The 26713-nt window shown below is 43.4% G+C and overlaps 1 protein-coding gene across 2 annotated transcripts in view; it reads right to left on the bottom strand.

Annotated features, from left to right (window-relative positions):
- TRAPPC9 (trafficking protein particle complex subunit 9) overlaps positions 1-26713 on the bottom strand; it is an 832591-nt gene that overhangs the window by 719435 nt on the left and 86443 nt on the right. For both annotated transcript variants that reach the window (XM_084622016.1, XM_084622015.1), the window contains exon 11: positions 20983-21128. In XM_084622016.1, coding sequence (XP_084478142.1) covers positions 20983-21128 — 146 coding nt within the window. The remainder of the gene's footprint in view (positions 1-20982; positions 21129-26713) is intronic.

Raw genomic sequence — 26713 nt, 5'->3', positions numbered from 1 at the left:
AGAATCTAGCATTTTCAAATTTTTTCATAGTGTAGACATTACAATAGAGAAATTCTTTCATAGACCATATCTTCATTCATTCACAATTGCACAGACCATTTCTACTCAGGATATTAGAAAAGGATTTCATATATTTTAATTGTATAAATGAAATTTAGCAACTAGGAAGGAGGAAAGTCAACATCGTACGACTAGTCAACTTGCCATAAAGTACTTGTGAAGTGCTCCACATCCCTTAATTTGAAAACATTAGGTCAATCATATGTATAGTTTAACGGTTCTAAACCAACTCTGAAAGTTTTTAAAATACCTTAAACTCCTGTGCTGCCTTAACATTCACCTCCTTTCCAACCTTCATCCTTCCCTGAAAAAACAAATCCGTGGCTCACTTCCAATTATTTTTATATTTATCTCTCCCTTCTATATACAACATATATCCAAACACTTCCCTGTGCAGCATTATTAGGTTTTCTTTTTTACGATAGAAAAATATAAACTGTCCTTATTGCTCTCTCAAACAAGAGAGTCCTTCCCTGCTGCTCAGTGCAGGGGTGGGTCCTTGCAAGTGTGAGCTGCAACAGGACAGAAACATCAATGAACACTTATGGTGTACGTGCTCTAAGGTCACTAGTCTCTAAGGTGCCACAAGTACTCCTTTTCTTTTCTTTTGCGAATACAGACTAACATGGCTGCTACTCTGAAACTAGTTCAGGACTGTAATGGTACTGCCAGGGCTTGCCCATACCTAACCCTCTATTCATTTTCCCATTTTCTCACTCATCCCCCACGGAAGAGTCAATTGCCAAGCTCCACAACAGTGCACCGAGGTCCAAAATTGCAGACATCCTTAGGATTCCTGAGATGGTAAAGGGAAACCCGCTGGTGCTGCTAGAAGCAGATGGGGTGGTGGAGCCACGTGACACCCCAAATTCCTGGCTCCATAGAAGATTAGGAACAGAGGGGTCTTGGCTACCTCCGTTTCCTACCTCTTAGTGATCCTGGAAGGCCCAGCTGACAAAATCATCCTTCCTGGAGCCTTTTTAAAGGGCCACTCCACATGACAAAACTTTCAGGAGATATTTAGCCCATATTGCACTGTTGGAAGGAGAAGGGGTAGTGGTCCCCAAACTTTCTTGTGGGAATAGCATATTGTTATTCCCAAAAGACTGTGGTGGGCGCCTGACACGTCACCGCCGAAAAGCGGCAGCGGGAAGAAGCGTCGCTGCTTAAACGGCAACGCTTCTCAGGGGCATTTCGGCGGTGCGGTGTCCTGCGGGCACACAAAAATGCCCCAGCAGGCACTACGTTGGGGACCCCTGCGGTAGCTGAAGCCACATATTCTCAAAAATACTAGCTTTGCAGGGAGAAGTTGTGGGATTCATCTAGCCCCTGCCACTTACTAACAGCCATTATGAATGGTATACTAGTCAAATAAAACTATGAAACGTCATTAGGTGGTTCCTACTGGGGATATATTGTACACTCTTACTTCTGTAGATGCTAAGTCAGTATTTTTATAACACTGATCACTTTAACTGGGTCACAAATATCTTTGGTTTTATTTCTCATAACCATGATACTAAAGCTATTTAATAGGACTATCATAATCCAATGTAATATTTAAAATATAATCAATTCCAAAAAAGCTTATCAGCTTATGAGAGCTAAAGAGCTGTAAGCAGTTTCTTAATACTCTTCTCAAGGGCTCCATTTCCCTTTGGGTTTTCACTAATATTTGACTTCCTTCGCTGTAATGATGATTTATTCAATTATACACTAGGACCCATCTGCAAAGTAATACAAGATAATGAACCAGGATTATTTGTAACAACTTCAATAAGCTACCAGTTGTTTAGAATATCACAAGAACTATCCAGAGAGAATAAATTGTTGAATATTTTTGTGACCTATAGTTAGGTAAATTAAATATATTTCTTCAAAGTACTGGCTTTTGTCATTGCTTGAAAGAAGTACCTTGAATATCTTGAGTTTCTTACAAGATACTTAAGACATGATAAGAAGCAGTGGTGGAGCCCACAAGGCACAACAGAGGGTGGTCATCCTCCCAGCACTCTTTAAATGTATGTATGGTGCCTTTTCAAGCATATTTCTCAATTGAAAAATGACCATCAATGACCCATCCCCTCCCCAAGTTAGTTAGAAAACCTGACTTTACTAATGGCTTTGTTCCTCATATGCTTTGAATTAAAAAGAATTAAGACCAATAATGTAGAAGCAATTTGAAAAGCGGGTATACTTTACAATGCATATACTGAAGGTGTTTTGAGCTTTCAAAGGTCACAACCAGCCTCAATATCCCCTTAGACTGGATCACCCATATGACATCTAGCAAGTGAAGTCTCTGCTCCTGACTATTAGCATGTGGCTTTGGGGAAAAACACAAGAGGAAAATGTCCTGGTTATTGTGAAACGGCACCACCACCTTAGGAAGGAAGGCCGGGTGAGGATGTAGCTGGACTTTGTCCTTGAAGAAAACCATGTATGATGGTTCCAAAGTAAGGGCCCTGATTTCCGAGACCCTCCTGGCTGAGGTGATGGCCACCAGGAAGCCACATTCCAGGACAAGTAGAGTAAGGAGCATGTTGCCAAAGGCTCAAAGGGGGCCCCCACGCGTCTCAATAGTGCCAAGTTAAGGTCCCAAGACTGGATACGCTGCTTCACCTGTGGGTATAGCCTATCCAGTCCCTTAAGAAAATGGCTACAGAGCTCATTAGCGAAGATTGACCTGCCATTCACCCTCAGGTGAAAGCCCGAGATAGTCACCAGGTGCACTCTAATTGAAGATACTGACAGCCCTTGCTGCTTTAGGTGTGTAGCAAGTAGTCCAGAATACATGGAACTGTTGCCTGCCTGAGAGGGCAAGATCCCTTTTCTGGCCTCGCCAGATTGAGAATCTCTTCCATTTTGCCAGATACACAGCCCTGCAGGACAGTTTTCTGCTCTGTAACAGGACCTGCTGAACCAAGTCCGAGCATGCCAGCTCCAAGGGGTTCAGCCATGGAGCTTCCAGGCTGTGAGATGGAGGGACTCGATGTTTGGATGCTGCAGATGCCTGTGATCCTGAGAGATTAGATCTGGAAACAGAGACAGGGTGATTGGTGTTTCTAAGGAGAGATTCAGGAGGGTGATAAAACAATGCTCGTGCGGCCAGGCCAGCACTATCATGATCAAGCACGCCTCATCTCTTTTGACCTTCAGTAGAGCCCTGTGTATGAGTGGAATACATGGAAATGCGTAGAAAAGATGGTCCTTCCAGGGGATAAGGAACACATTAGAGATCGAGCCCAGACTGAGATTCTGAAAGGAGCAGAACTGTGGGCACTACCTCTTGTATTTTGTTCAAACAGGAGTACCTTGGGAGTCCAGCACCTCTGAAAAACATCCATCACAACGTCCAGGTGAATGGACCATGTGTGGTTGGTGAAGAATCTGCTGAGATGATCCGCTAGCGCATTCTGAGCCCCTGAAAGGAAGGGCTCCTCAAGACGAATCAAGCAGAATTCCCAGAGGTGGAGGGCTTCCTGGTATAGGTGAGGTGAGCATGCTCCACCCTGTCTGTTTATATAGAACATCGCCATCATGTTGTCTGTAAGCAGTGACACGCACTTGCCTTCTTGTCAGGCATTGCAGCCTGACCTCGCGAGATGTACTACTCCAAGTTCTCTCACAATTGATGAAGTGAGAGCTCCTCCTGAGACCAGAGGACCCCCTGAGAACTCCTAGATGAGCTCCACAGCCCAGTTGGGAGGTGTCAGTGACCAGAGACATCCATGGTTGGGGTTTGGTGAATGGAACACCTGCACAGAGTGACCCCAGGTCCAACTGGAGGGAGGCCAAGTGTGACCACCACAGCCAAGCCGTCTTGCACACGATGGTATGCTGATGCTAGCCAGACTTGGAGAGCTCTGAGTCGCAACCTCATGTACTTTACCACATAAATGCAGGAAGCCATCTGCCCCAGATGCTTCAGAGAGATGCTTACCATGGTGCTAAGTTCCTTTTTGAGGTTCTGTATGATTGCTCCCAGCGATTGGAATCTGGCTTCCGGAAGGAAGGCTTTGGTTTGGATGGAGTCAAGGACCATTCCTATGAATTCTGTTCTTTGGGCGAGGTTTGACTTCTGAGTGTTCAACAACAGGCCTAGCCTCTGAAAGGTTGATAGTGTTGTTGAACGTGTGCCTCCACCTCAGACCTGGACTGGCCTCTGACCAGCCAGGCATCAAGGTAGGGATGGATACACCTGCACCCTTTGCTTTCTCAGGAATGCCGCGACCACTGTCATGCACTTCATAAAGACCTGAGGGGCTGCTGATAGACCAAAGGGCAGCACTGTGAACTGAGACTGTATCTGTCCCACCATGAACCGGAGGAATCTCCTGTGGTCTTGAAGAATCGAGACGTGAAAGTACTCTTCTTTCAAGTCAAGAGCAGCATACCAGTCACCTAGATCCAAGTGACCGTGCGGGACTTCAGCTTCCTTATGAATTTGTTGAAGTTTTGCAGGTCTAGGATGAATCTGAGACCTCCCCTGGCCTTGAGAATTAGGAAATACCTGGAGTAAAACTCCTTGCCCCTTTGCTCCTGTCAAGGTTCCTCCCCCACTCTGAACTCTAGGGTACAGATGTGGGGACCTGCATGAAAACCTCCTAAGCTTACTTTTACCAGCTTAGGTTAAAACTTCCCCAAGGTACAAATTAATTTTATCCTTTGTCCTTGGAATAACCACTGCCACCACCAAACTCTAACTGGGTTTACTGGGAAACGTAGTTTGGACACGTCTTTCCCCCCAAAATCCTCCCAACCCTTGCACCCAACTTCCTGGGACAGGTTTGGTAAAAATCCTCACCAATTTGCATAGGTGACCGCAGACCCAAACCCTTGGATCTGAGAACAATGAAAAAGCATTCAGTTTTCTTACAAGAAGACTTTTAATAGAAATAGAAGTAAATAGAAGTAAAGGAATCACCCCTGTAAAATCAGGATGGTAGATACCTTACAGGGTAATTAGATTCAAAACATAGAGAATCCCTCTAGGCAAAACCTTAAGTTACAAAAAAGACACAGACAGAAATAGTCATTCTATTCAGCTCAATTCTTTTCTCAGCCATTTAAAGAAATCATAATCTAACACGTACCTAGCTAGATTACTTACTAAAAGTGCTAAGACTCCATTCCTGTTCTATCCACAGCAAAGCAGCATACCAACAGACACAGACCCTTTGTTTCTCTCCCTCCTCCCAGCTTTTGAAAGTATCTTGTCTCCTCATTGGTCATTTTGGTCAGGTGCCAGCGAGGTTACCTTTAGCTTCTTAACCCTTTATAGGTGAGAGGAGTTTTCCTCTGGCCAGGAGGGATTTTAAAGGGGTTTACCCTTCCCTTTATATTTATGACAGCCCCTTAACTCCAGACAAACCTCCTCTACCACTCCCAGCTGCAGAAAAATTTGCACTTCTTGAATTAGAAGTTGCTCGTGGGAAGGGTCCCTGAAGAGGGACGGGGAGGGAGGGTGGAAAGGAGAGTAGGAACTGAATTCAAGTGTATCCCAGTCTTATCGTGCGAAATACCCAGCAGTCTGAAGTAATATGGACTCTCGTCTGAAAAAAAGTGAGATAGTCAGTCCACAAAGATAGGGGAGGAAAGATCCTGACGGTACGCCATCTTCATGGATGCCTTCAAAAAGCCTGCTTGGCACCTGACCTTTGCGTGGACAACCCTGATGTGTGGGCCAACAAGGGCTGGGGGCCACCTCTCATAGCCCCTACCCTGCTTTCTATCATAGTCCTGCCTTGGCTGTGACTGGTAGAAGCGAGGCAATGGCTGCAGGTTGAAGTGTTTTCTCAATGGGATGGGGGTATGCAGACCCGAGTGTTCAACAACAGGCCTAGGCTCTGAAAGGTTGATAGTGTTAGTTGAATGTGTGCCTCCACCTCAGATCTAGATTGGCCTCTGAGACTTTAGCGTGGCCTTGGAGTCCTTCGAACTATGCAACTTTGCATCCAATTGCTTGGAAAACAAGGACGTGCCCTCAAACGGTAGGTCCTGGATCATTTGCTGCACTCACAAGGCAGGCTCGAAGCCTAGCCAAGAGGACCTTCTCATCCCCACAGCCAAAACTATGGTCTGTGCGGCTGACCGTGTGGCCACATCCAGAGCTGCTTGCAGGGACACATTTGCTACCACCCTGCCTCCCTCAACCAAAACGGAGAACTCGGCCTTGGAGTCCTGGGGCAGCAACTCCTTAAACTTCATCAATACACCCTGGGAGTTAAAGCTGTATCTGCTGAAGAGCACCTGCTGGTTAGCAATACGAAGCTGGAGGCTTAGGACTAGGTCCCTATTGCCCCTGCCTCTCACGCTCGATCTCTGCGGAGACCAACAGCGACCCAGGGAAGGAAGGGTATAAAGGCACTCAAGCCTCCTTGGGGGAACAAAATATTTGCATTCCACCCTCTTTGCCATAGGCTGCAGGGAGGCCGGGGTCTGCCACAGTGCACTGACATTCTATGATGGCACTGTTCAGGGGCAGGGCTACCCGGGAGGGGCCCCAACAGTGCCAAAATGTCCACCAGGGCATGGGATATTTCAAAAACTTCCTCTGCCTGGATTCCCAGGTTCTGTGTCACCCGCCTCAATAGGTCCTGGTGTGCCCAGTGATCATCCTGTATGGGTGCAATCAAGGTACCTGCCACCTCCAGTGAGGAGGAAGAGGATCCCAGAACCGGTACCAGGCCTTGCTCCTGTTGGTCACCTCCCAAAAGGTCCCAAGGTGCTGGCTCTTGTGCCACGCTACCGGGCTCAGTACCTTGGTTCTTTCCCTGTACTACCAGGGATGGGGACAGCAGCAGGGCCATAATCTCAGATGCCATGGAGTATGGCCTGTGTGATTGGGGACCTTGGTCCTGATGAAAAACCCATGGAGTCCAGATGGGCCATTGCACAGACATTTGCCGCTCCTACTGGAGGTATAGGATTCCGGCTCTGATTACAAAAAACTGAGGATTCACTCCCCAGGGACCATGGGGGGCGGTGCCAGGACAGAGATGACTAGGGCTGCTGCATCATGATCAGCTTTTCTTTAGATGGAACCTGGTGCCCGTAGCCACCCTCGTCTGCAGTGCCAGTTCACGTCTGGTCAGTGATGGCAGAACAAGGAGGAACAGCAGGTCCCATGCTGCCTGAACTGCCTGCCTGTCCCTCACAGAAGCCAGCGCAGAGGCCGAAGTGCTTGGTGCCGAGTAGAGATGACCCAGCTCCAAAGGGCCACCTCCATTAGGAGAAACTTAAATCTCTGGTCCATTTCTTTTTGGGTCTAGGGCTTGAAGCCTTTACAAATACTGCAACCATCACCCAGGTGAGATTCACCCAAATACCTGAGGAAAGCTGCGTAGGGATCACTGATGGGCATAGGCTTACGGCAAGCCTCGCACAGTTTAAACCCCAGAGACAGAGGCATGGCCCAGCACAGGGGCGGGAAGAACGCCGTTAAGCGGGGTCCTGCTCTCTACTACTAGTTATCCACTTACTGTAACTCTAACAAAAGCTTTCAACTATTTACAGGTGAATACAAAAAAGTCCACTGGGGAGAGTTGCTTGGAACTAGCTGAAGCAATATTGGAACTATTAGCAATTAGCGATGGTCACTCGTGGAAAGAAGGAACTGAGGAGGCGACGGGTCGGCAGGCTCCGATATACAGCACCTTGAGGGCAACTCCAGGGGGCACTGAATCTGACCCAATGGATACCACTGAGGGGAAGACCTTCTAGCAACTGAGCACACGTCGCGCACACACACACACCTGCATGGGAATGGACATGAGCAAGCACTCGAAAAAGTACTGGTAGGTAAAGTACCATGAGAAGAAAATCGAAGGGAAAAGGGGAGTTCAGGAGAATTGACAGTTTTTCAAAGAGACAATATTAAGAGTACTACACCAAACTATCCCGATGGGAAGGAAAGATAAGAATAGTGAAAGGCCAACATGGCTCCATCAGGAGCTCTTTAATAAATTAAAAATAAAAAAGGAATCCTTCAAAAAGTGGAAACATGGAAAAAATGCTACAGAAGAGTACAAAAAATAGCACAAGCATGTAGGGACAAAATCAGAAAGGCTAGGGGACAAAATGAGTTACACCTAGCAAGGGACATAAAAGGGAATAAGAACAGGTTCTTTAAATACATGAGGAGCAAGAGAAAGATGAAAAAGTATAGGTCGTCTAATTAGTGGGGAAGGAGAGCTGATAACTAATGAGATCAAGAAAGTGGAGGTGTTTAATGCCTATTTTGCTACACTCTTCACAAAAAGGTTAGTGGTGACTATTCCTGGGGGAATTCTGCACCAAAAAATTAAAAATGCTGCACACAATATTTGAAAATTCTGCAAAGTGCTGCATATTTTATTTGTCAAAACAACAGTATAATCATGCCAGTTAAAATTATTTTGGTAATTTATTTCAAAATATTTGTCAGCAAGTATGTCTAACAATACAGACCAAAAAAAAACAAAGAACAAAAAAAAAAGATTCTTGTAATTATTTTTTAACAAATAGATTCCTTACTAGGCACATTAATACAGAACTTTGTGTAATTCATTTAAATTACAATAGAGAACTGTATTTCCTGTACCTGTCAGAAGCAGTGCAAAGGCTTGGGGGAGTCAGGGGTAATGGAGGAGCTGAGGGAGACGGAAGGAGGAGTCTAGGAGTGAACCTGGAGAGCGTTGGGTGTGGGTGGAAGATTTTTCTTTGGGGCGGGGATGGGATTATTAGGGTGTTGAGAAGCCTCCCCCATGCAGACCCTGGCTGACCCCAAGCCTCTCCCACTCAGTCAGGCACGTCTGCCCCGTCCCTGGACCCCTCATCCCCATGGGTCTCTACAGGACCTCCTCCCCTTCCCCAGGCTCAGTGCTGTCACCCCATTAGGTCCTGAGCCCATGCTCCAGTCTGTCCCCGCCACTAGCCATTCTGAACCCCAGGCTGTGACCCCAGTAGCCCTGTGTGCCCCACTCTGTCCTAACCTGGCTCTGTGGGCAGGGTGCTATGATGAACTCTACTCCTGGGGGAAGAATTCTGCAGCACTTGACACAGAATTTTGTATTTTCCCACATAAAAATACATTTTGCCTAAAAAGTGCTACAGTTCTGCCTTTTGCCCACCAAAAACCGCTGTGGCTCTAGAACACCCAACATGAACACAGCTGGATGTTCTGGCACCACAGCAGCCTCTGGTGGGCAAAAGGCAGAACTGCAGCACTTTTTAGGCAAAATGTTTTTTTTTATGAGGGAAAATACAGAATTATGTGAGACAGATGAATTCTGCACGTCCACAGATGTGCAGAATTTCCCTCAGGAGTAATGTGACCAGATACACAACACAATATTAACAAAGAGGAAGGAATGCAAGCCAAAATAGGGAAAGTACAGGTTAAAGAATATTTAGATAAGTTAGATGTATTCTAGTTAGCAGGGCCTGACAAAATTCATCCTACAGTACCTAAGGAACTAGCTGAAGCAATATTGGAACCATTAGCAATTATCTTTGAGAACTCATGAAAGACAGAAGAAATCCCAGAGGACTGTAGAAGGGCAAACACAGCACTTATCTTAAAAAAGAGAACAATGGTAAGTTGCGGAATTGTAGACCCAGTATGCCTAATTTCAACACCTGGAAAGATACTGGAACAAATAATTAAAGAGTCAATTTTTGGGCATCTAGAGAATAACAGTTAAGGAAAAGCCAGCATGGATTTGTCAAGAACACACCATGCCAAAGCAACCTAATCAACCTAAACCTGGGAAAGCAGTGGATGTATTGTTTCTTGACTTTAGCAAAGCTTTTGACACGGTCTCCCACAGTATTCTTGTCAGCAAGTTAAGGAAGTATGGGCTGGATGAATGCACTATAAAGTGGGTAGAAAGCTGGCTAGATTGTCGGGCTCAACGGGTAGTGATCAATGGCTCCATGTCTAGTTGGCAGCCGGTATCAAGTGGAGTGCCCCAAGGGTCGGTCCTGGGGCCGGTTTTGTTCAATATCTTCATAGATGATCTGGAGGATGGTGTGGATTGCACTCTCAGCAAATTTACGGATGATACTAAACTGGGAGGAGTGGTAGATACGCTGGAGGGGAGGGATACGATACAGAAGGACCTAGACAAATTGGAGGATTGGGCCAAAAGAAATCTGATGAGGTTCAAGAAGGATAAGTGCAGGGTCCTGCACTTAGGATGGAAGAACCCAATGCACAGCTACAGACTAGGGACCGAATGGCTAGGCAGCAGTTCTGAGGAAAAGGACCTAGGGGTGACAGTGGACGAGAAGCTGGATATGAGTCAGCAGTGTGCCCTTGTTGCCAAGAAGGCCAATGGCATTTTGGGATGTATAAGTAGGGGCATAGCGAGCAGATCGAGGGACGTGATCGTTCCCCTCTATTCGACATTGGTGAGGCCTCATCTGGAGTACTGTGTCCAGTTTTGGGCCCCACACTACAAGAAGGATGCAGATAAATTGGAGAGAGTCCAGCGAAGGGCAACAGAAATGATTAGGGGTCTGGAATACATGACTTATGAGGAGAGGCTGAGGGAGCTGGGGTTGTTTAGCCTGCAGAAGAGAAGAATGAGGGGGGATTTGATAGCTGCTTTCAACTACCTGAAAGGGGGTTCCAAAGAGGATGGCTCTAGACTGTTCTCAATGGTAGCAGATGACAGAACGAGAAGTAATGGTCTCAAGTTGCAGTGGGGGAGGTTTAGATTGGATATTAGGAAAAACTTTTTCACTAAGAGGGTGGTGAAACACTGGAATGCGTTACCTAGGGAGGTGGTAGAATCTCCTTCCTTAGAGGTTTTTAAGGTCAGGCTTGACAAAGCCCTGGCTGGGATGATTTAACTGGGAATTGGTCCTGCTTCGAGCAGGGGGTTGGACTAGATGACCTTCAGGGGTCCCTTCCAACCCTGATATTTTATGATTCTATGATTCTAATCCCTTTGCTGAACGGAATCACTGGTCTAGTAGATTGTGGGGAAAGCAGTAGACATGATATCTCTTGATTTAATAAGGCTTTTGACACAGTCCCACATGATATTCTCATAAGAAAACTAGGGAAATGTAGTCTAGATGAATTTACTGCAAAGAGGATGCACAATTGGTTGAAAGACCAACTGCAAGAGTAGTTATCAATGATTTGCTGTCTAACTGGGAGGGCATATCTAATGGGGTCCTCAAGGGGTCAGCCACTATTCAATATTTTCATTAATAACTTGGATAATGGCATGGACAGTATGCTTATAAAATCTGCAGATGCCACCAAGCTGGAAGGGATTGCAAGAACTTTGAAAGCCAGGTTTAGAATTCAAATGGACCTGAAATGGGAGAATTGGTCTGAATTCAAAAAGATGAAATTCAATAAAAGACAAGTGCAAACTACTTCACTTGGGAAGGAAAAATCAAATGCACAACTACAAAATGGGAAATAACTGGCTAGATGGTAATAGCACTGAAAAGGATCTGGAACTTATAGTGGATCACAAATTAAATAAGTGAACAATGTGAAGCAGTTGCAAAAAAGGCTAATATTCTGGGGTATACTAACAGGAGAGCCAAATGTAAAATATGAGAGTTAATCGTCCCACTCTACTAGTCACTGGTGCTGTCTCAACCAGAGGACTGTGTCCAATTCTGGGTGTCACACTTTAGAAAATGTGTGGACAAACTGGAGAAAGTCCAAAAGGAGAGCAACAAAAATTATACAAAATTTAGAAAACCTGACCTATGAGGAAAGGTTTAAGAACGGGACATGTTTAGTCCTGAGAAAAGACAACTAAGAGGGGACCTGATAACAGTCTCCAAATACATTAAGGGCGATTATAAACAGGATTGTGATCCATTTTTTCTCCATATCAACTGAAAGCTTAATGTGCAGCAAGGGAGATTTATGTTAGATATTAGGAAAATTTTTTTTAACTATAAGGAGTAGTTAAGCATTGGAATACGCCTCCAATGGGAGGTTGTGGAATCCCCATCATTGGATATTTTTTAAGAACAGGTTGGACTAATACTATCAGGGATTGTCTGGGTTACTTGATCCTGGCTCAGTGCACACGGCTGGACTAGAGGACTTCCTAAGGTCCCTTCCAGCTCTACATTTCTACGATTCTATGATTCTGTGTGAATTATGGCATGGAATGAAGAAAAATCTATTGTTCGAATGAACAACAGTTTTTAAATCATCATCTCCTCCTTTTTCCAACCCCAAGGTTGGGACAAGGTTATAAGTAGATTCCATCGACATCTGTTTTGAGTCACCATTTGACCCTGTTGGGCGTTTGTCTATACGATTTTATATATTGCACATCTCAATGAAGGGATGCTAGCTCTGCCTATAATTATATCTTCAAGGTACAGAATTTATTTTGGGATTGTTATTTATACTGTATTAGCACCTAGAGGTCCCATTCAGGCAACAAGACCCTATTGTTCCAGGCACTATAAGCACCTGCCTCAAAGAGTTTACAATCTTAGTATAAAACAAGATGCAAGTTAGATACAATACATCAGCCAAGGGAGGAGAAATAGATTTTAACAGTGGAACAATCCTGTTTAAAATGATAAACAGCACAAAGTGCCTAACCACTGTAAGTATTTGATTTTAAAATACCTAGTACACTTGATAACAAGTGTTTCTAAGGCCTGGTCTACACTGCCACTTAAGTCATTGTAGGTTATGTCACTCAGGGGTGAGAAAAAAAAAACACTCCCCTGAGGTAACTTACATCGACCTAACGCAACGTCTACACTGCACTATGTTGGCAGGATACGCTCTCCCGCCGACTAAGCTACCAGCTCTTGGGGAGGCAGAGTACTGAAGTCGACAGAAGAGTGCTCTCCCATCAGTTTATCTTGTCTTCAGCAGACCCACTAAATTGATGAAGCAATTGCAGCAGCACCAATTTAGCGGGCCTGTATAGACCAGCCCGAAGAGGTCTAATAGCTCATCATCTCTGAATCAACATACTTTGGATGCGATACAAATAATCATTTAGAACATGATGATGTGAACCACACCTTATTCCCTTTCAGGAATCAGAATCTCTTTCTTGAATTTAATTCAGGTATAGCAATGTGTAAATTTTAAAAAATGCAAACTGTTAATTCTTTCTTCTACAAACGGGAAGACTATTAAAAAACAACTGTACTTCTGTTTTTTAAGTTACTTCTTTTCAAACTAACAGTTGATAGGCCAATAAATAAGAGTTTACTGCCTGTGATGAAATTCTACTTCCATTCTGGAACACAGATTTTGACCAGAATTATAAATTATACTCTCTGCCTCGTAAGTACCTGCCTACACTGATACAGGACACTAGGTCAGTACTTTTCTAGCAGGAATTATGCTGAACCCCAGTTCATTCGAGAAGAGCTAACAAATGGTCAACAAAAATGCACTGTGGAGAGGGGTTAGGATCAGCTGCATCTGTAGCAATATTTCATCTTCCCAAGTACAATGGGCACTCGTAGCATATGATTTTCCAACTCAGATTTTCATTATTTCTAAACTAAATTGGGGTTTAAACCTTATTGGGGGTCAGCAGTACTTGCTTTACCCTGCAATCCTTCCATGACAAAAACTCCTGTTGACTTCACCATAGTGTTCCTGTACAGTGCACATGCAGAACTTGTTCCATTATTCTATGCCATGACTCAGAATAAGAATGAGTTATCCAAGAGCAAAAATTAAGCATCAGAAATATTTCAGTAATCCACAGTCTGATCATTAAAAAACTAGGGAGTGACTGTCAGAGGTTCTGAAAATGACTCTAATGGGGGCTACAACAAGTGCTGCAAGTACTCAGGATCTTTAACAATAAGGCCCATAACATTTAAGGGATTTTCAGAAGTGCCTAGGGAGAGTTAAAAGTAAATATCTCATTAAAAGTCTATGGGATTTGTGCTCCTAAATTAGACACTTTTGAAAATTTCTCCCAGAGCTGACAAATTGGAAAGTCTCTGCCAAATGAATAGTACGTACAAAAAAAAGTATGTGCATAAAAACAGATTATAATGCAAGTGCATTTTCATCTTCAGGCTATGTCAGAAGACTTGGCCTTGTTTTGTTGAAGACTTCTGCCTCCTACTCCTTGAACCATATGTTGACGTGCCTCCTCCCTACTTCCCTCATTCTCTCACCCATTTCTAAAATAGCTTACTATTTTCTACCACTCCCAGAGTTCACTTCATACCTTTATCACTCCAATATCAGAAGTGTCTTTGAACATTTACAGAAATGTCATGGTTTCTCTGCAACTGATCATCTGATTGCTACAGTACATAACATTTCTGTCATCACCCTTGCCTACGTCACTGCTGTTTATCAGATCTTAGTGTCCAAATATCACACAATCATTTTTATTACAACCTATCGAATATAATCATCATTACTGAAATTTACTTCTGATATCATCCACAACATGCTAGGTGCATTACAAACAGTGAAGAGTACCTTGTTTGGAGTGCCCCATTAAGCTAATTCAGGTCTGTTCCCTATAGTAAATTTTTCAATTAAAAGAAAGAGGCTTTTATCATTTTGCTTCAAGAGATGCATGTACAAACGTTATTCACATGTCTCTTGAAGGAGGCATATATGTAGCAGCAGCAGCACTTACATACCTCCTCTCAGACAGATCCCAGGCAAACTCCCTCTGTTAGCCTCTCTGCTGTTCAGCTCTCAGCTGGTTCGCACTAAACTGGGAGGAGTGGTCGATACGCAGATGACACTAAACTGGGAGAAGTGGTAGATATGCTGGAGGGGAGGGATAGGATATAGCGGGACCCAGACAAATTAGAGGATTGGGCCAAAATAAATATAATGAGGTTCAAGAAGGACAAGTGCAGAGTCCTGCACTTAGGACAGAAGAATCCCATGCTCCGCTACAGACTAGGGACCGAATGGCTAGGCAGCAGTTCTGCAGAAAAGGACCTAGGGGTTACAATGGACAAGAAGCTGGATATGAGTCAACAGTGTGCCTTTGTTGCCAAGGCCAATGGCATTTTGGGATGTATAAGTAGGGGCACTGCCAGCGGATTGAGGGACGTGATCGTTCCCCTCTATTCGACATTGATGAGGGCTCATCAAGAGTACTGTGTCCAGTTTTGGGCCCCACACTATAAGAAGGATGTGGAAAAAGAGTCCAGCGGAGGGCAACAAAAACGATGAGGGGACTGGAACACATGAGTTATGAGGAGAGGCTGAGGGAACTGGGATTGTTTAGTCTGCAGAAGAGAAGAATGAGGGGGGATTTGATAGCTGCTTTCAACTACCTGAAAGGCGGGTTCCAAAGAGGATGGATCTAGACTGTTCAGTGGCAGCAGATGACAGAGCGAGGAGTAATGGTCTCAAGTTGCAGTGCAGGAGGTTCAGACTGGATATTAGGAAAAACATTTTCACTAGGAGGGTGGTAAAGCACTGGAATGCATTACCTAGGGAGGTGGTGCAATCTCCTTCCCTTGAGGATTTTAAGGTCAGGCTTGACAAAGCCCTGGCTGGGATGATTTAGTTGGAGATTGGTCCTGCTTTGAGCCGGGGGTTGGACTAGATGACCTCCTTAGGTCCCTTCCAACCCTGATACTCTATGATATTCTATGAAGTTTATATTAATACCATCTAAATTCCTCCTTCTAGCGTAAATTCTGTATGCATTATTTTAGGTCTGACTCCAACTTCTTTTTATACAAAAAGATCTGATAAAATTTTCCACAACACATTTCTAAACTGAAAGCAAGTTTCTGTAAACTAGCCACCATTTGTTTAATCTTGTATCATTCTGTTGATTTTCTGTAGAAGTCACTCCAACATAAAACAAGAACATTTTAAAGGAATTTATATATATTTCTGTCAAATATGGTTGCCCAAGTTTCTAAATGACAGACTCGCTGCAGCCCATGCAAATTTGTTGTTACCTCTTTCTTACTTACCTAAGCAGTTACCCAAATTTGCAGTCCTGTGGATTGTTTTGGTTAAGAGCAGAAATTGAGTGTCAGATATTTCTCTTATGCAACCCTGTTTACTTACAAAGAATGAACATAACGTCCTATTTCCCTGAACATGGCAGCAATTTGACAGCAGGAGACAATATCTTTGATCATAGTATCAAGTCCCTTTTCTAGGCAGTTAACGAAAGGCACACTCGTTTCTCCAGGTCATACCACGAGTGCTTTTATGGCCTTAGGCTTGTCTACACTACAGAGCCTTTGCCAGTATAGCAGTGCCAGTAGAGACCCTAAGTGGAGATGCAGCACAATCCAACAGATAGTCTCCTGCCAGCTCAGCTATCCACTTCCAGGAACAACATTAGCTAAGCCAACAAGCACTCTTGTCAGCACAGCTGCATCTACACCAGGTTTTGCAGTCAGGTAGAGGGTGTTGTTTTTTTTTCCACATGCCAAACAGACACACCTATGCCAACAAAACTGTAGTGTAAACTAAACATTTGCCTTTTGCTTCCTGCCACTTCTCTCTCACCGTCTCTGGTCTTTTTCCTGCTTCTCTCTCTCACACCCCCTACCCATCAATGTACTAGCCTTTGTATTTGTTATATATTAATCCCCAGAGAAACACCTTGTGCCACATGGTTCAGCTTCTACTCTGGCCTTACCATGTGCTCGTGTTTTGGGTGCTGCTCCTACTGTTTCCGCTATCTCATTCCATTTATATTTAGACCCATCAAATTCAATGAGATTCAACTCAATCCATAACGCTATTTTAAATTTGGACTCTGCATTTTCTAATTTTAGAAGAAACTATTTTCCTTAGTAATACCATCTTAAAAGCAGAGGATCTGATTTAAAGGCAGCTAACTGTTAAAATAAATAAATAAATAAATAAAAATTAACAGTCAAACCTGTCACATGGATAACTTCCTTACCTTTGCTCTTAGAAATTTTACAAGCTCTCTCTCTCTCCTATTAGACGTACTGCCAGGCTTACAAAACAACAGTGCTGCCAAACATTATTTCCATTCACATTCATTTTTTCCTATTTCCTGAGCCCTGAGCCTCAGGTGGTTTTATAAGAGAAACTTAGTTTGCACGCAAATGCAGTCAAGGTACTGACAGAATCTGCTCTCTTATGAGTTAAAATGACCCCTCTGTACATGAAGTATAGCATCTTTTTCAGAATTATGAGATAAACATTTTAATTTGCTAAAATGTAATTGGAAATCTGACGTCACTGGGAAGAAGAGACAAACAAGGCAAAGTACAATCTGGTTTAAAAAACTACATCTTTAGTGACAATCTATACTATTAGTTGACAGTTCCCAAACTCTTGCAGAGGCTGTATCCTAAACCAAAAAAAACTAGCAAAAGAAATTAAGGTATATTAGTAACACTATTTAAAAGTGGTTTTATTCACAGCTTTTAGAATAGCAAGCATATCAAAGGAAGGAGACAAGTTTACATGTTGGGCTTTTTCACATTCCTCTTAATAAGACCTGCAAAGTATATGTTTGGTTTTGTTTTTAATTGGGCTTGTTCTCTCATTTGAATATAAAGGTGGTCTGAAAGTTTGTCGTCATAAATTATTTTATGTTTCTTTTTTACCTTAAAAAAAATTAGGAATATCCATTCTGATCCTCCGCAGAGGACTTCTTTTGGGTCATTAGAGGCTGTCTCCACACTACGATTGTGTTGCTAAAGTTAACGATTGCAGCTTCATAGGTAGTAGCAATGGTGGGAGCCCTAAAATCCAGCAGCCATTCAGCATGTGTACTCTGAACTCTCAGTCTTAACTGGTTCTTTACAATAGATATTCTTTGAAACATAGGAGTATGCAGTGTTGTAGCCATGTTGGTCCCAGGATATTAGAGACACAAGGCGGATGAGGTAATTTTTTTTGGACCAACTTCTGTTGGTGAGAGGGTCACGCTTTCAAGCTTACACAGCTTAAATGAAGAACCACTCTGTGTAAACTCAAAAACTTGTCTCTCTCACCAACAGAAGTTGATCCAATAAAAGGTATTACCTCACCCACCTTACGTTGCTAATATTTGGGACCAGAGCTTCAACAACACTATATACAACGATGGAAGATGTCGAATTTTGCCATCGGAAAAGGAAACTCCACAACATGAAAAAAAAGGAAGCAAAAACAACAGCTACACCTACTCCCTAAGCAAATGCAAGAAACAAACATCCTATGACAATCTGTACATCTGTGTTCACCCCTTTTAGAGGATTATGGTAAATCTTGTACAAAGTATGCCTTGTGCAATTTCATTTGAAAACTTGTGATTTTCTGATCATCATTCTCCTGGTAAAATATGTGTGACAACATTGTATGTAAAATTTTGGGACTCTACCATGAGATATTTCTGGAACATGTCCCAACATGTTCTGGAAATCAGTCGCAAACCAATTTCCCAGAGACAAAAGGCTAGCCAACGCCTCAGATCATAGAATCATAGAATATCAGGGTTGGAAGGGACCTCAGGAGGTCATCTAGTCCAACCCCCTGCTCAAAAGCAGGACCCATCCCCAATTAAATCATCCCAGCCAGGGCTCTGTCAAGCCTGACCTTAAAATCCTCAAGGGAAGGAGATTCCACCACCTCCCTAGGCAACTCATTCCAGTGTTTCACCACCCTCCTAGTGAAAAAGTCCAACCTAAACCTCCCCCACTGCAACTTGAGACCATTACTCCTTGTCCTGTCCTCTTCCACCACTGAGAATAGTCTAGAACCATCCTCTCTGGAACTACCTCTCAGGTAGTTGAAAGCAGCTATCAAATCCCCCCTCATTCTTCTCTTCCGCAGACTAAACAATCCCAGTTCCCTCAGCCTCTCCTCATAAGTCATGTGTTCTAGACCCCAATCATTTTTGTTGCCCTTCACTGGACTCTCTCCAATTTATCCACATCCTTCTTGTAGTGTGGGGCCCAAAACTGGACACAGTACTCCAGATGAGGCCTCACCAATGTCGAATAGAGGGGGACGATCGTGTCCCTCAATCTGCTCGCTATGCCCCTACTTATACATCCCAAAATGCCATTGGCCTTCTTGGCAACAAGGGCACACTGCTGACTCATATCCAGCTTCTCGTCCACTGTCACCCCTAGGTCCTTTTCCGCAGAACTGCTGCCTAGCCATTCGGTCCCTAGTCTGTAGCTGTGCATTGGGTTCTTCCATCCTAAGTGCAGGACCCTGCACTTATCCTTCTTGAACCTCATCAGATTTCTTTTGGCCCAATCCTCCAATTTGTCTAGGTCCCTCTGTATCCTATCCCTCCCCTCCAGCGTATCTACCACTCCTCCCAGTTTAGTATCATCCGCAAATTTGCTGAGAGTGCAATCCACACCATCCTCCAGATCATTTATGAAGATATTGAACAAAACCGGCCCCAGGAACAACCCCTGGGGCACTCCACTTGACACCGGCTGCCAACTAGACATGGAGCCATTGATCACTACCCGTTGAGCCCGACAATCTAGCCAACTTTCTACCCACCTTATAGTGCATTCATCCATCCCATACTTCTTTAACTTGCTGACAAGAATACTGTGGGAGACCGTGTCAAAAGCTTTGCTAAAGTCAAGATACAATACATCCACTGATTTCCCTTCATGACGAGATTAAATGGACCATCATCTGATTAAGTGGCCACTCTTCGGCAGGACAGCGTGTGGGCAAAAAAAGCCTATATTTTGACAAACAAGTAGCTTAAGATTCTTGTCCACACAGCCTGAACATCAGCTGGAGATGGTTCTTGTGCAAGAGAAATGGCTGTAAGAGCAGAGAGTAAATGCCTCAAATCATCTTTCCCTTTCTCTCTGCCATCATCATCAACACTCGAACAAGAAAGGAAGCAACATTGGACTGGGGGGAGATCCTGACTGAAGGATTCAGTCAGTAAGACTGTAGGATTCAGTCAGTAAGACTGTTGGAACTTGTGGTGAGAGACACCTTTACTTTGAATTCACTTAGCTTGTTAAGTTAGGTATTAGCTGTGTTTTATCTTTTATTTCTCTCCTTTTTTTTTTTTCTTATTTCCAATTCTGACTTATTCCTCATTACTTGTAATCACTCCAAATCTGTCTTTTTGTAGTTAGTAAATCTTATTGTTTTAGCAAAACCAATGTATTTGGACTGAAGCATTTGGGAAACTCCATTTGAGATAACAGGATTTGTGCATATCATTTTCTATTAATGAGATACATACTTGATATGAGTTTGCATTGTTTAGAAGGGTGCTGGGCAGTACAAGTCACACACATTTCTGGTAGAAAGTCTGGGATTTGGAATTTGCAGATGTTGCCCTGCAGTGTAATTCAAAGTGCCTGGCTATAGCACTCATACTATATAGCTGGGAGTGATTTACATGCAGGAGGCTGTGGGTGAGCAGACAAGGAGTGGTTGCTCTCATAGCAACACAGTGTAAAAGGCACCCCAGGTTGTAGAATTGAGGGGACAAACCTGTCCATCAGTCCAAATTGTATCCTGAGTAATGTCACACATCCCCAGAGGTCTCACCACCTATAACCCTCTGACCACTACATACAACTCCAAATATGTAGAAGAGACCTGACATTCTCTGTATAAACTCAAAAGCTTGTCTCTCTCACCAACAGAAGCTGGTCCAATAAAAGATATTACCTCACCCACCCGTCTCTCTAATATCCTGGGACTGACACAGCTACAACTACACTACATAAGAGTATTTGTGACATAATTCAAGATCTAAAAACAGCTTTTTTATCTAATTCATTTCCCCTAACAAGATTATTAGGTTGAGTGCTTATTGATTTGCATGAAAAATCACCTACGGATAAGAAAATAAGTTGAAATCAGTTAACATTTCTTCTCCACTGAAAACTTTATCCCAAAGTATTGTGCTTTTTTGAGTAATTCCTTAAATTCCTGATCTGTATATGGAGTCAAGGCATGAAGCAGCAGTTACAAGAAAGCTTGGACCATATTCTTACCTATTTTCTTACTTCGCTCTTCTCCACGATTGTGTGGAATAATTGGAGAGTATATGAAGGGACTTTTGGTTGATATGTTCTGACCCAACAAACTTTTCATTTTCTGTGGCCGAAGACTGATGGGGAGATTCAAGAGTTTCACAGATCTGTTAAATAAAAATGTAAACAGCATTTTTAAACTGGTTATTTTTACTTTAAGGAAATTGTTTGCAAATACTGATTACTCCTTACATTTTTATAATGAATATGGTGTCTATAATGGGGGGGAAAAAGAAATAAAGTAAACCAAGGGTCTGAAAGAAAACCAAATAGCATTTCAGAGGCAAAATTGCAAACAAGTACAAAATTAGAAAAGTATAATGAGGAAAAGGTACCAAAGAAAAGATGTAGAGGATCATCATTTCTTTAAGAAAGTGACCCAGACAAAGATTAGTAAGTCCAGTGATTTAAAATGCATGAAATTTAGATAGCTAAGCACTGATGATGGACTCTCTAAGCGCCACAAGCCAAGCCTCTGAAGGGGGAGTCTAAAGTTTTCAGCAATAAGCACTGAACAACGAGCAGCTTTGCTTGCAGTTAGCACACAGTTTTTGGGCCCAGCTAGAACTTGGATAGAACTGCTATTGTGACAACTAGGGACTACAAATTTACCCTGATTATGTGCTCAACAGTAAAAGGTGAGTGAAAGTTCATAAGATGTCACAATAACCTATAACAAATGTTGATGGGAAAAGATGATCAATACCCCCCCCCAAACACACCTTTCAAGGCCCACGCGTCATACACATGCCTATTACAACATGTGGTATACCTCATCCAGTGCACTAAATGCCCAAATAACTATGTGGGTGAAACAAGACTATCACTATACTCTCAGATTAAGTCTCACAGGAAAAAAGATCAAAAACAAACACACCATATCACCAATGGACCCAACAGTGTTCACTATCTGACCTCTCAGTCCTCATCCTCAAAGGAAACCTGCACAATAACTTTAAAAACAAGCTTGGGAGCTTAAATTCATAATTTTCCTAGACACTAAAAATTATGGAATTGAAGGAGACACTGGCTTTATGGTTTATTACAACAATCTGTAACCCACTAATGCCCTTTTTTATCCTATTGCTGGAGAGGTGTTAATGGGCCAGTTCACCTTGAATCGTCTCTCAGAATGTGTGTTAACTACTTACTCTAAACAATCTGTTGCATCTTGTATTTAGTTGTTACATTCTGGTATGTCTACTCATGCACCACCGTAGCGCTTCAGTGTAGACACTGAGATTCTCCCATTGGCGTAGGTAATCCACCTCCCTGAGAAGAGGTAGCTGGGTCAACAGAAGAATCCCTCTATCAACCTAGCATTGTCCACACCGGGGGTCAGGTCAGCATAGCTACATCTCTCAGGGGTGTGGATTTTTCACTCCCCAAGAGACACATGTAAATTCCCAGTGTTGACCAGCCCAGTGAATACCTTTTCCAGAACTGAAGAAAAGCTCTCTAACTTGAAAGCTTGTCTCTTTCACCAATAGAAGAGAGTCCAATAAAAAAAACATTACCTCACCCACCTAGTCTCTAAAAAGCAACACAGAAAGATTGAATTAGTTCAAACAAAAAGGCCTCCTGATATAACTTAAGGACTGCATTAAGATCATGCTTGGTAAACATGAAAAGCATGGAATCAAATCAGTCGATCAAAATTGTGGGTCAGGAACTAGGCCTATTGGCAGACAAAATAATGAGAGGACAGACTTTCTCCCAACACACTCTTTTGGAGTTCTTTAAAAGAAAATACTTTGAGGAAAAATTGGCAGAAGCAGCATGTCTGCCAACAACTACTGTAGCGAGCATTATCATCATGCCCACCATCTCTCACCATCCCCTGGAACCCCTGGGCCACCTTCATCCTACCAGGCCAGAGACATGGATTCAGACACCACCACCACCTCCACTGGTTCAGGCTAAATCTCAAACACCACCTGGCATGCAAAGCCACCTTCAGGACAAGTTGTGGCTTTGCTTTTTTCCCTTTTGGTGTAGATCCCTGGTGTCCCTGTCTCTCTTTCATTAGCAGCAGAGACTACCATGGAGCCCAGAGGAGGATGGTTATGAAAATGTTTGAATGCTTCCACCCTTTTTGCAGTGGGAAGCATGGAAATCAGGGCCTGCCATAAAGCCTTGACTGGCTCCAGAATAGCCTCATTAATAGGAAGAGCTACCCTAGAACAGAAGTTCCTCAACTGTGGGGTGCCCAGGGCCCCAGCTGCTGACTCCAGCCCCTGGCTGAAGCTCCGCTCCTGGCCCCACCCCCATCCCCAGCTGTGGCCCTAGCCTCAGTCCCCTTATCTCTGTCCTCATATCCCCTCCCCCTTCCAGAGCTGTGGTCCCGCTCCCAGCCCCAGCTCCAGGGGTGGGGGGGGATCTCTGCCCCAGATGTTAATGAACCTAGGCCTGCACACACCCAGCTCAGCAGTTATTAGACCAATTCTAGTAATGAATTCTTGATTGATATCCAAAATACTGAAGCAGCCTAATTGCACTGTAAGCTCCCTGGAAGAAAACACCACCCATAGCCAAGAATGATCATCTCCGATTGCCTAGAGAAAACCCTTGAGTCATCAGTTTACCCATAAACAAATCTAGTGTTCTCCCTTGAACCACTGTTGTTTCTCTACAAAAACCCCTACCTATGCCCAAGTGTTCTGATGCATGGACCCAAACTCTGCCTCAGTTCCACTGGGACTCCATCTCCTGACTGATCGTGCTGGGGGCTCTGCCCGTCTCCAGCACTCAAGACCCTGAGCTACCATCACCTCCTGGGAACCCCGACAGTTCAGGCCACAGGGAGTGGGTGAGATCCCTCCCCCCTCTCTGTTTTCCTTTCTACCTCAGGTATTAACCTTTAATAATGTAACTGTTATGTTTGTTTAGCCCTCCTTGTGTAGTTATTAGTATTATTCAATAAATAACTTTTATGGTTAAGCTGGTTGCTTCTCTCTCCCTCTCTGAACTTCACTCTTGTGTTTTTAGCTTCCCCATTTACTCTGCAGCAACGCTTCTTTTACCTAAGCTAAAGATCCCTGTAGCGCCCAAAAATACTGTGGGGTTTGCTCATTAAGTGGGTTACTACCAGTACAGTTGTAATATGAAAGTGGGAACAGGGACGTGCTGAACCCGTGGCATATAGGGGTGGCAGCTGAAAGTACTGCTTGGCCCAGCCTATTGAGCCCAGGGGCATATAAGGGTGGCAGCTTGAAAGTGCTGCTTGACCCAGCCCATTAAGTACAGGGACATATAAGGGGGTCAGCTTCAGAGTGTTGAGTCACCCGATCCACTCAGACTTGCTCTGTTAGTGTGCATGTGTGTGTTCATCTGATTCTGGGGCTGGAGGAACCCAGCCCTGGGGAATCTAGGTCCTGCAGTATAGTTCCATTGGGAGGGGACTTGCATAAGGGAGAAGCAGAGCTCCAGATGAAAACACATGTCACACAAGAAGTACATTGATAGAATTACAGAAACATGCCACCCTGAAGAGTAACCCTAATAAATGAGCATTCCCCAAAGTAACGGGCAAATTTGGTAACAGTTCTGCAGTACTGAAAGCTGCATCAGCACTTCAGGGATCAGTCTAAACAGACACATTCCTGCACTCTGAAGTCAGCAATCCTTCCTGGCTTAAGGACTGCGCCTGGGAATGCCTCTTCGAGTGCACCTCAATGTCCTGGCCTTCAATCAGTGCTTTCACCTCAGATTTCAAAGACCCCAGTATCAAATCGTTAGAAGACTTATGTTGTCTCTTCTTGAGTACCAGCAATGACAATTTGCTTCTTGACCCAGTCAGATTAGGGGAGCACTCCTAACAGATTCAGAACATGCTCGGTGCCAGCTAGGAGAAGGAAGGCGCCAAGGGCAGGCCAAGTGCAGACTCCATAAGCAGATACTTGAATTTGGCTGGCCTGTCCTTCTTTGATCAGGGCTTGAATACCCCAACAAATGAGACATTTGTCACTCACATGCGCCTCCCCCAGACACCTAAGTTGGCTGGGGTGTGGGTCACTGACTGGCAGAGACTTGTTACATGAGTGACAAGACTTGAAGCCAAGAGAATGGGGCATGGATCCAATACCTGTACTGGTACCCAAACGGGAACCGATGACCCCACTCTACAAAATATTAATCTGAACATACTCTTATATCTAAACTATGTACAAATACAGTAAACTAGACTAAAAACCAACACAACAGGTACTACATACACTAAAGAGGGTAAGACTTGCACAGAATAGCAGCTCCAACAACTGACAATGGAAGTAGGAAGGAGCTGAGAGGGGCCGGCGGTGGTTCCACCCTTTCTACCTCCATGTAGTAGCACAAGGCAGCAGAGAGTGCTCATTGTACCTTGAAAGTGTACTGTTGCGGGAGAAATTTCTGACTGTTGTACACAAGGCACACACTACCCCTACCGTAGAATGGACATGTGCAAACACTTGAAGAACCAGTCTGTAGGAGTAGTTACTGAGGGGAGAAAGACCTTGTCCTCTTTCCCTGCTTAGATCATTGTTTCCCATAATCCCTGGGTTTAAATGCTTTGACTCAATCCCCAGTATAGAAAGGAGAGGAACAGTGGACTCTTGGTACACCAAATAAGACTCATCAACTTTGACAATGTCTTTAAAGGATAAGATAAAAGCAAAGATCTGGGCCTTCCATTTAGGATTTGACATTTCGGAACTAAATTCACTGGTGCTTCTTTAAGAGGTCAAGTAACTAAAGCTTCCCCTATGTGGATAAGTTTCACATTCCCTCCTAGTCCAGGCAATAAATTTAACACAAAGCAAGCAACTCTGAAGCAAAAGCCTGTCACTACAGGCTCTTCAAGCACTGTACATGTTGGTCAATAAGCTACTGCAAGGCGCACTTCTTTAAAAATCTAAATGTTCGTCAAGATTGCTAATTTTGTTCTAAAGCTAACCAAATGCTAATCAATAGTAAAAAAATCTAAATGTTATCCTGAATTCCTTACTCCACAACTACAATTTGCGAAGAAACAGGATAACAACTAAGGACTGTGATTCCATGACCATTTTGACAGGCAAGAAGAGAAGAACTGGGGACAGCTAAATGCAAGTGTTAATTTACTGATGCTTGGAACATTCAGATCTCCAGTCCAAGTTTGGGTCCTTCATAATGGTTATAATTCAGTGTTTCCATTACTTGTGAGCCACAGTACGCCCTTCTGAGAATGGAGATCTGCAGAGGCAATTTAATGAGGAAAAAGGCTTGCTGTGTTTTTTCCTATACCAACAACCCTTGCTCAAAATAACTGTGTGTTTTACCTAAATGAATAAGTTCCCCTTGGGGCTCATTGATAAATAAGTTAATTTAGTTAATCACTTATTTCAAGTATTAGAAAGGGTTTTGCAAATATATTTCCTAGGTTAATTTACATTCTTAAAAGTGGTATACTTGAAGCTTAGTTAATTAAAGGATTATGATTTCATAAAAGTGATACGTTTTATAAACAGGGATTTCTGAAGCCATCTTAAGTAAGAAAGAAATGGTTACATTCTAGAACACCAGGCTATCAAGTTTATGCTGACAAACAATTTATTCAAAGTAAGTAATTATTTTTCACATTATGCTGGAAAACTAGATATTTACATTATGGTAGAGCTAGAAGGCTACAACCAGAATGGGGACCAACTGCACTAGATGCTTTACACACACAGTTGAA

Source organism: Lepidochelys olivacea (assembly GCF_965140295.1).
Source record: "Lepidochelys olivacea isolate rLepOli2 genome assembly, chromosome: 2".
Lineage (NCBI taxonomy): Eukaryota > Metazoa > Chordata > Testudines > Cheloniidae > Lepidochelys > Lepidochelys olivacea.
This window is presented reverse-complemented; position numbering and strand designations above follow the sequence as displayed.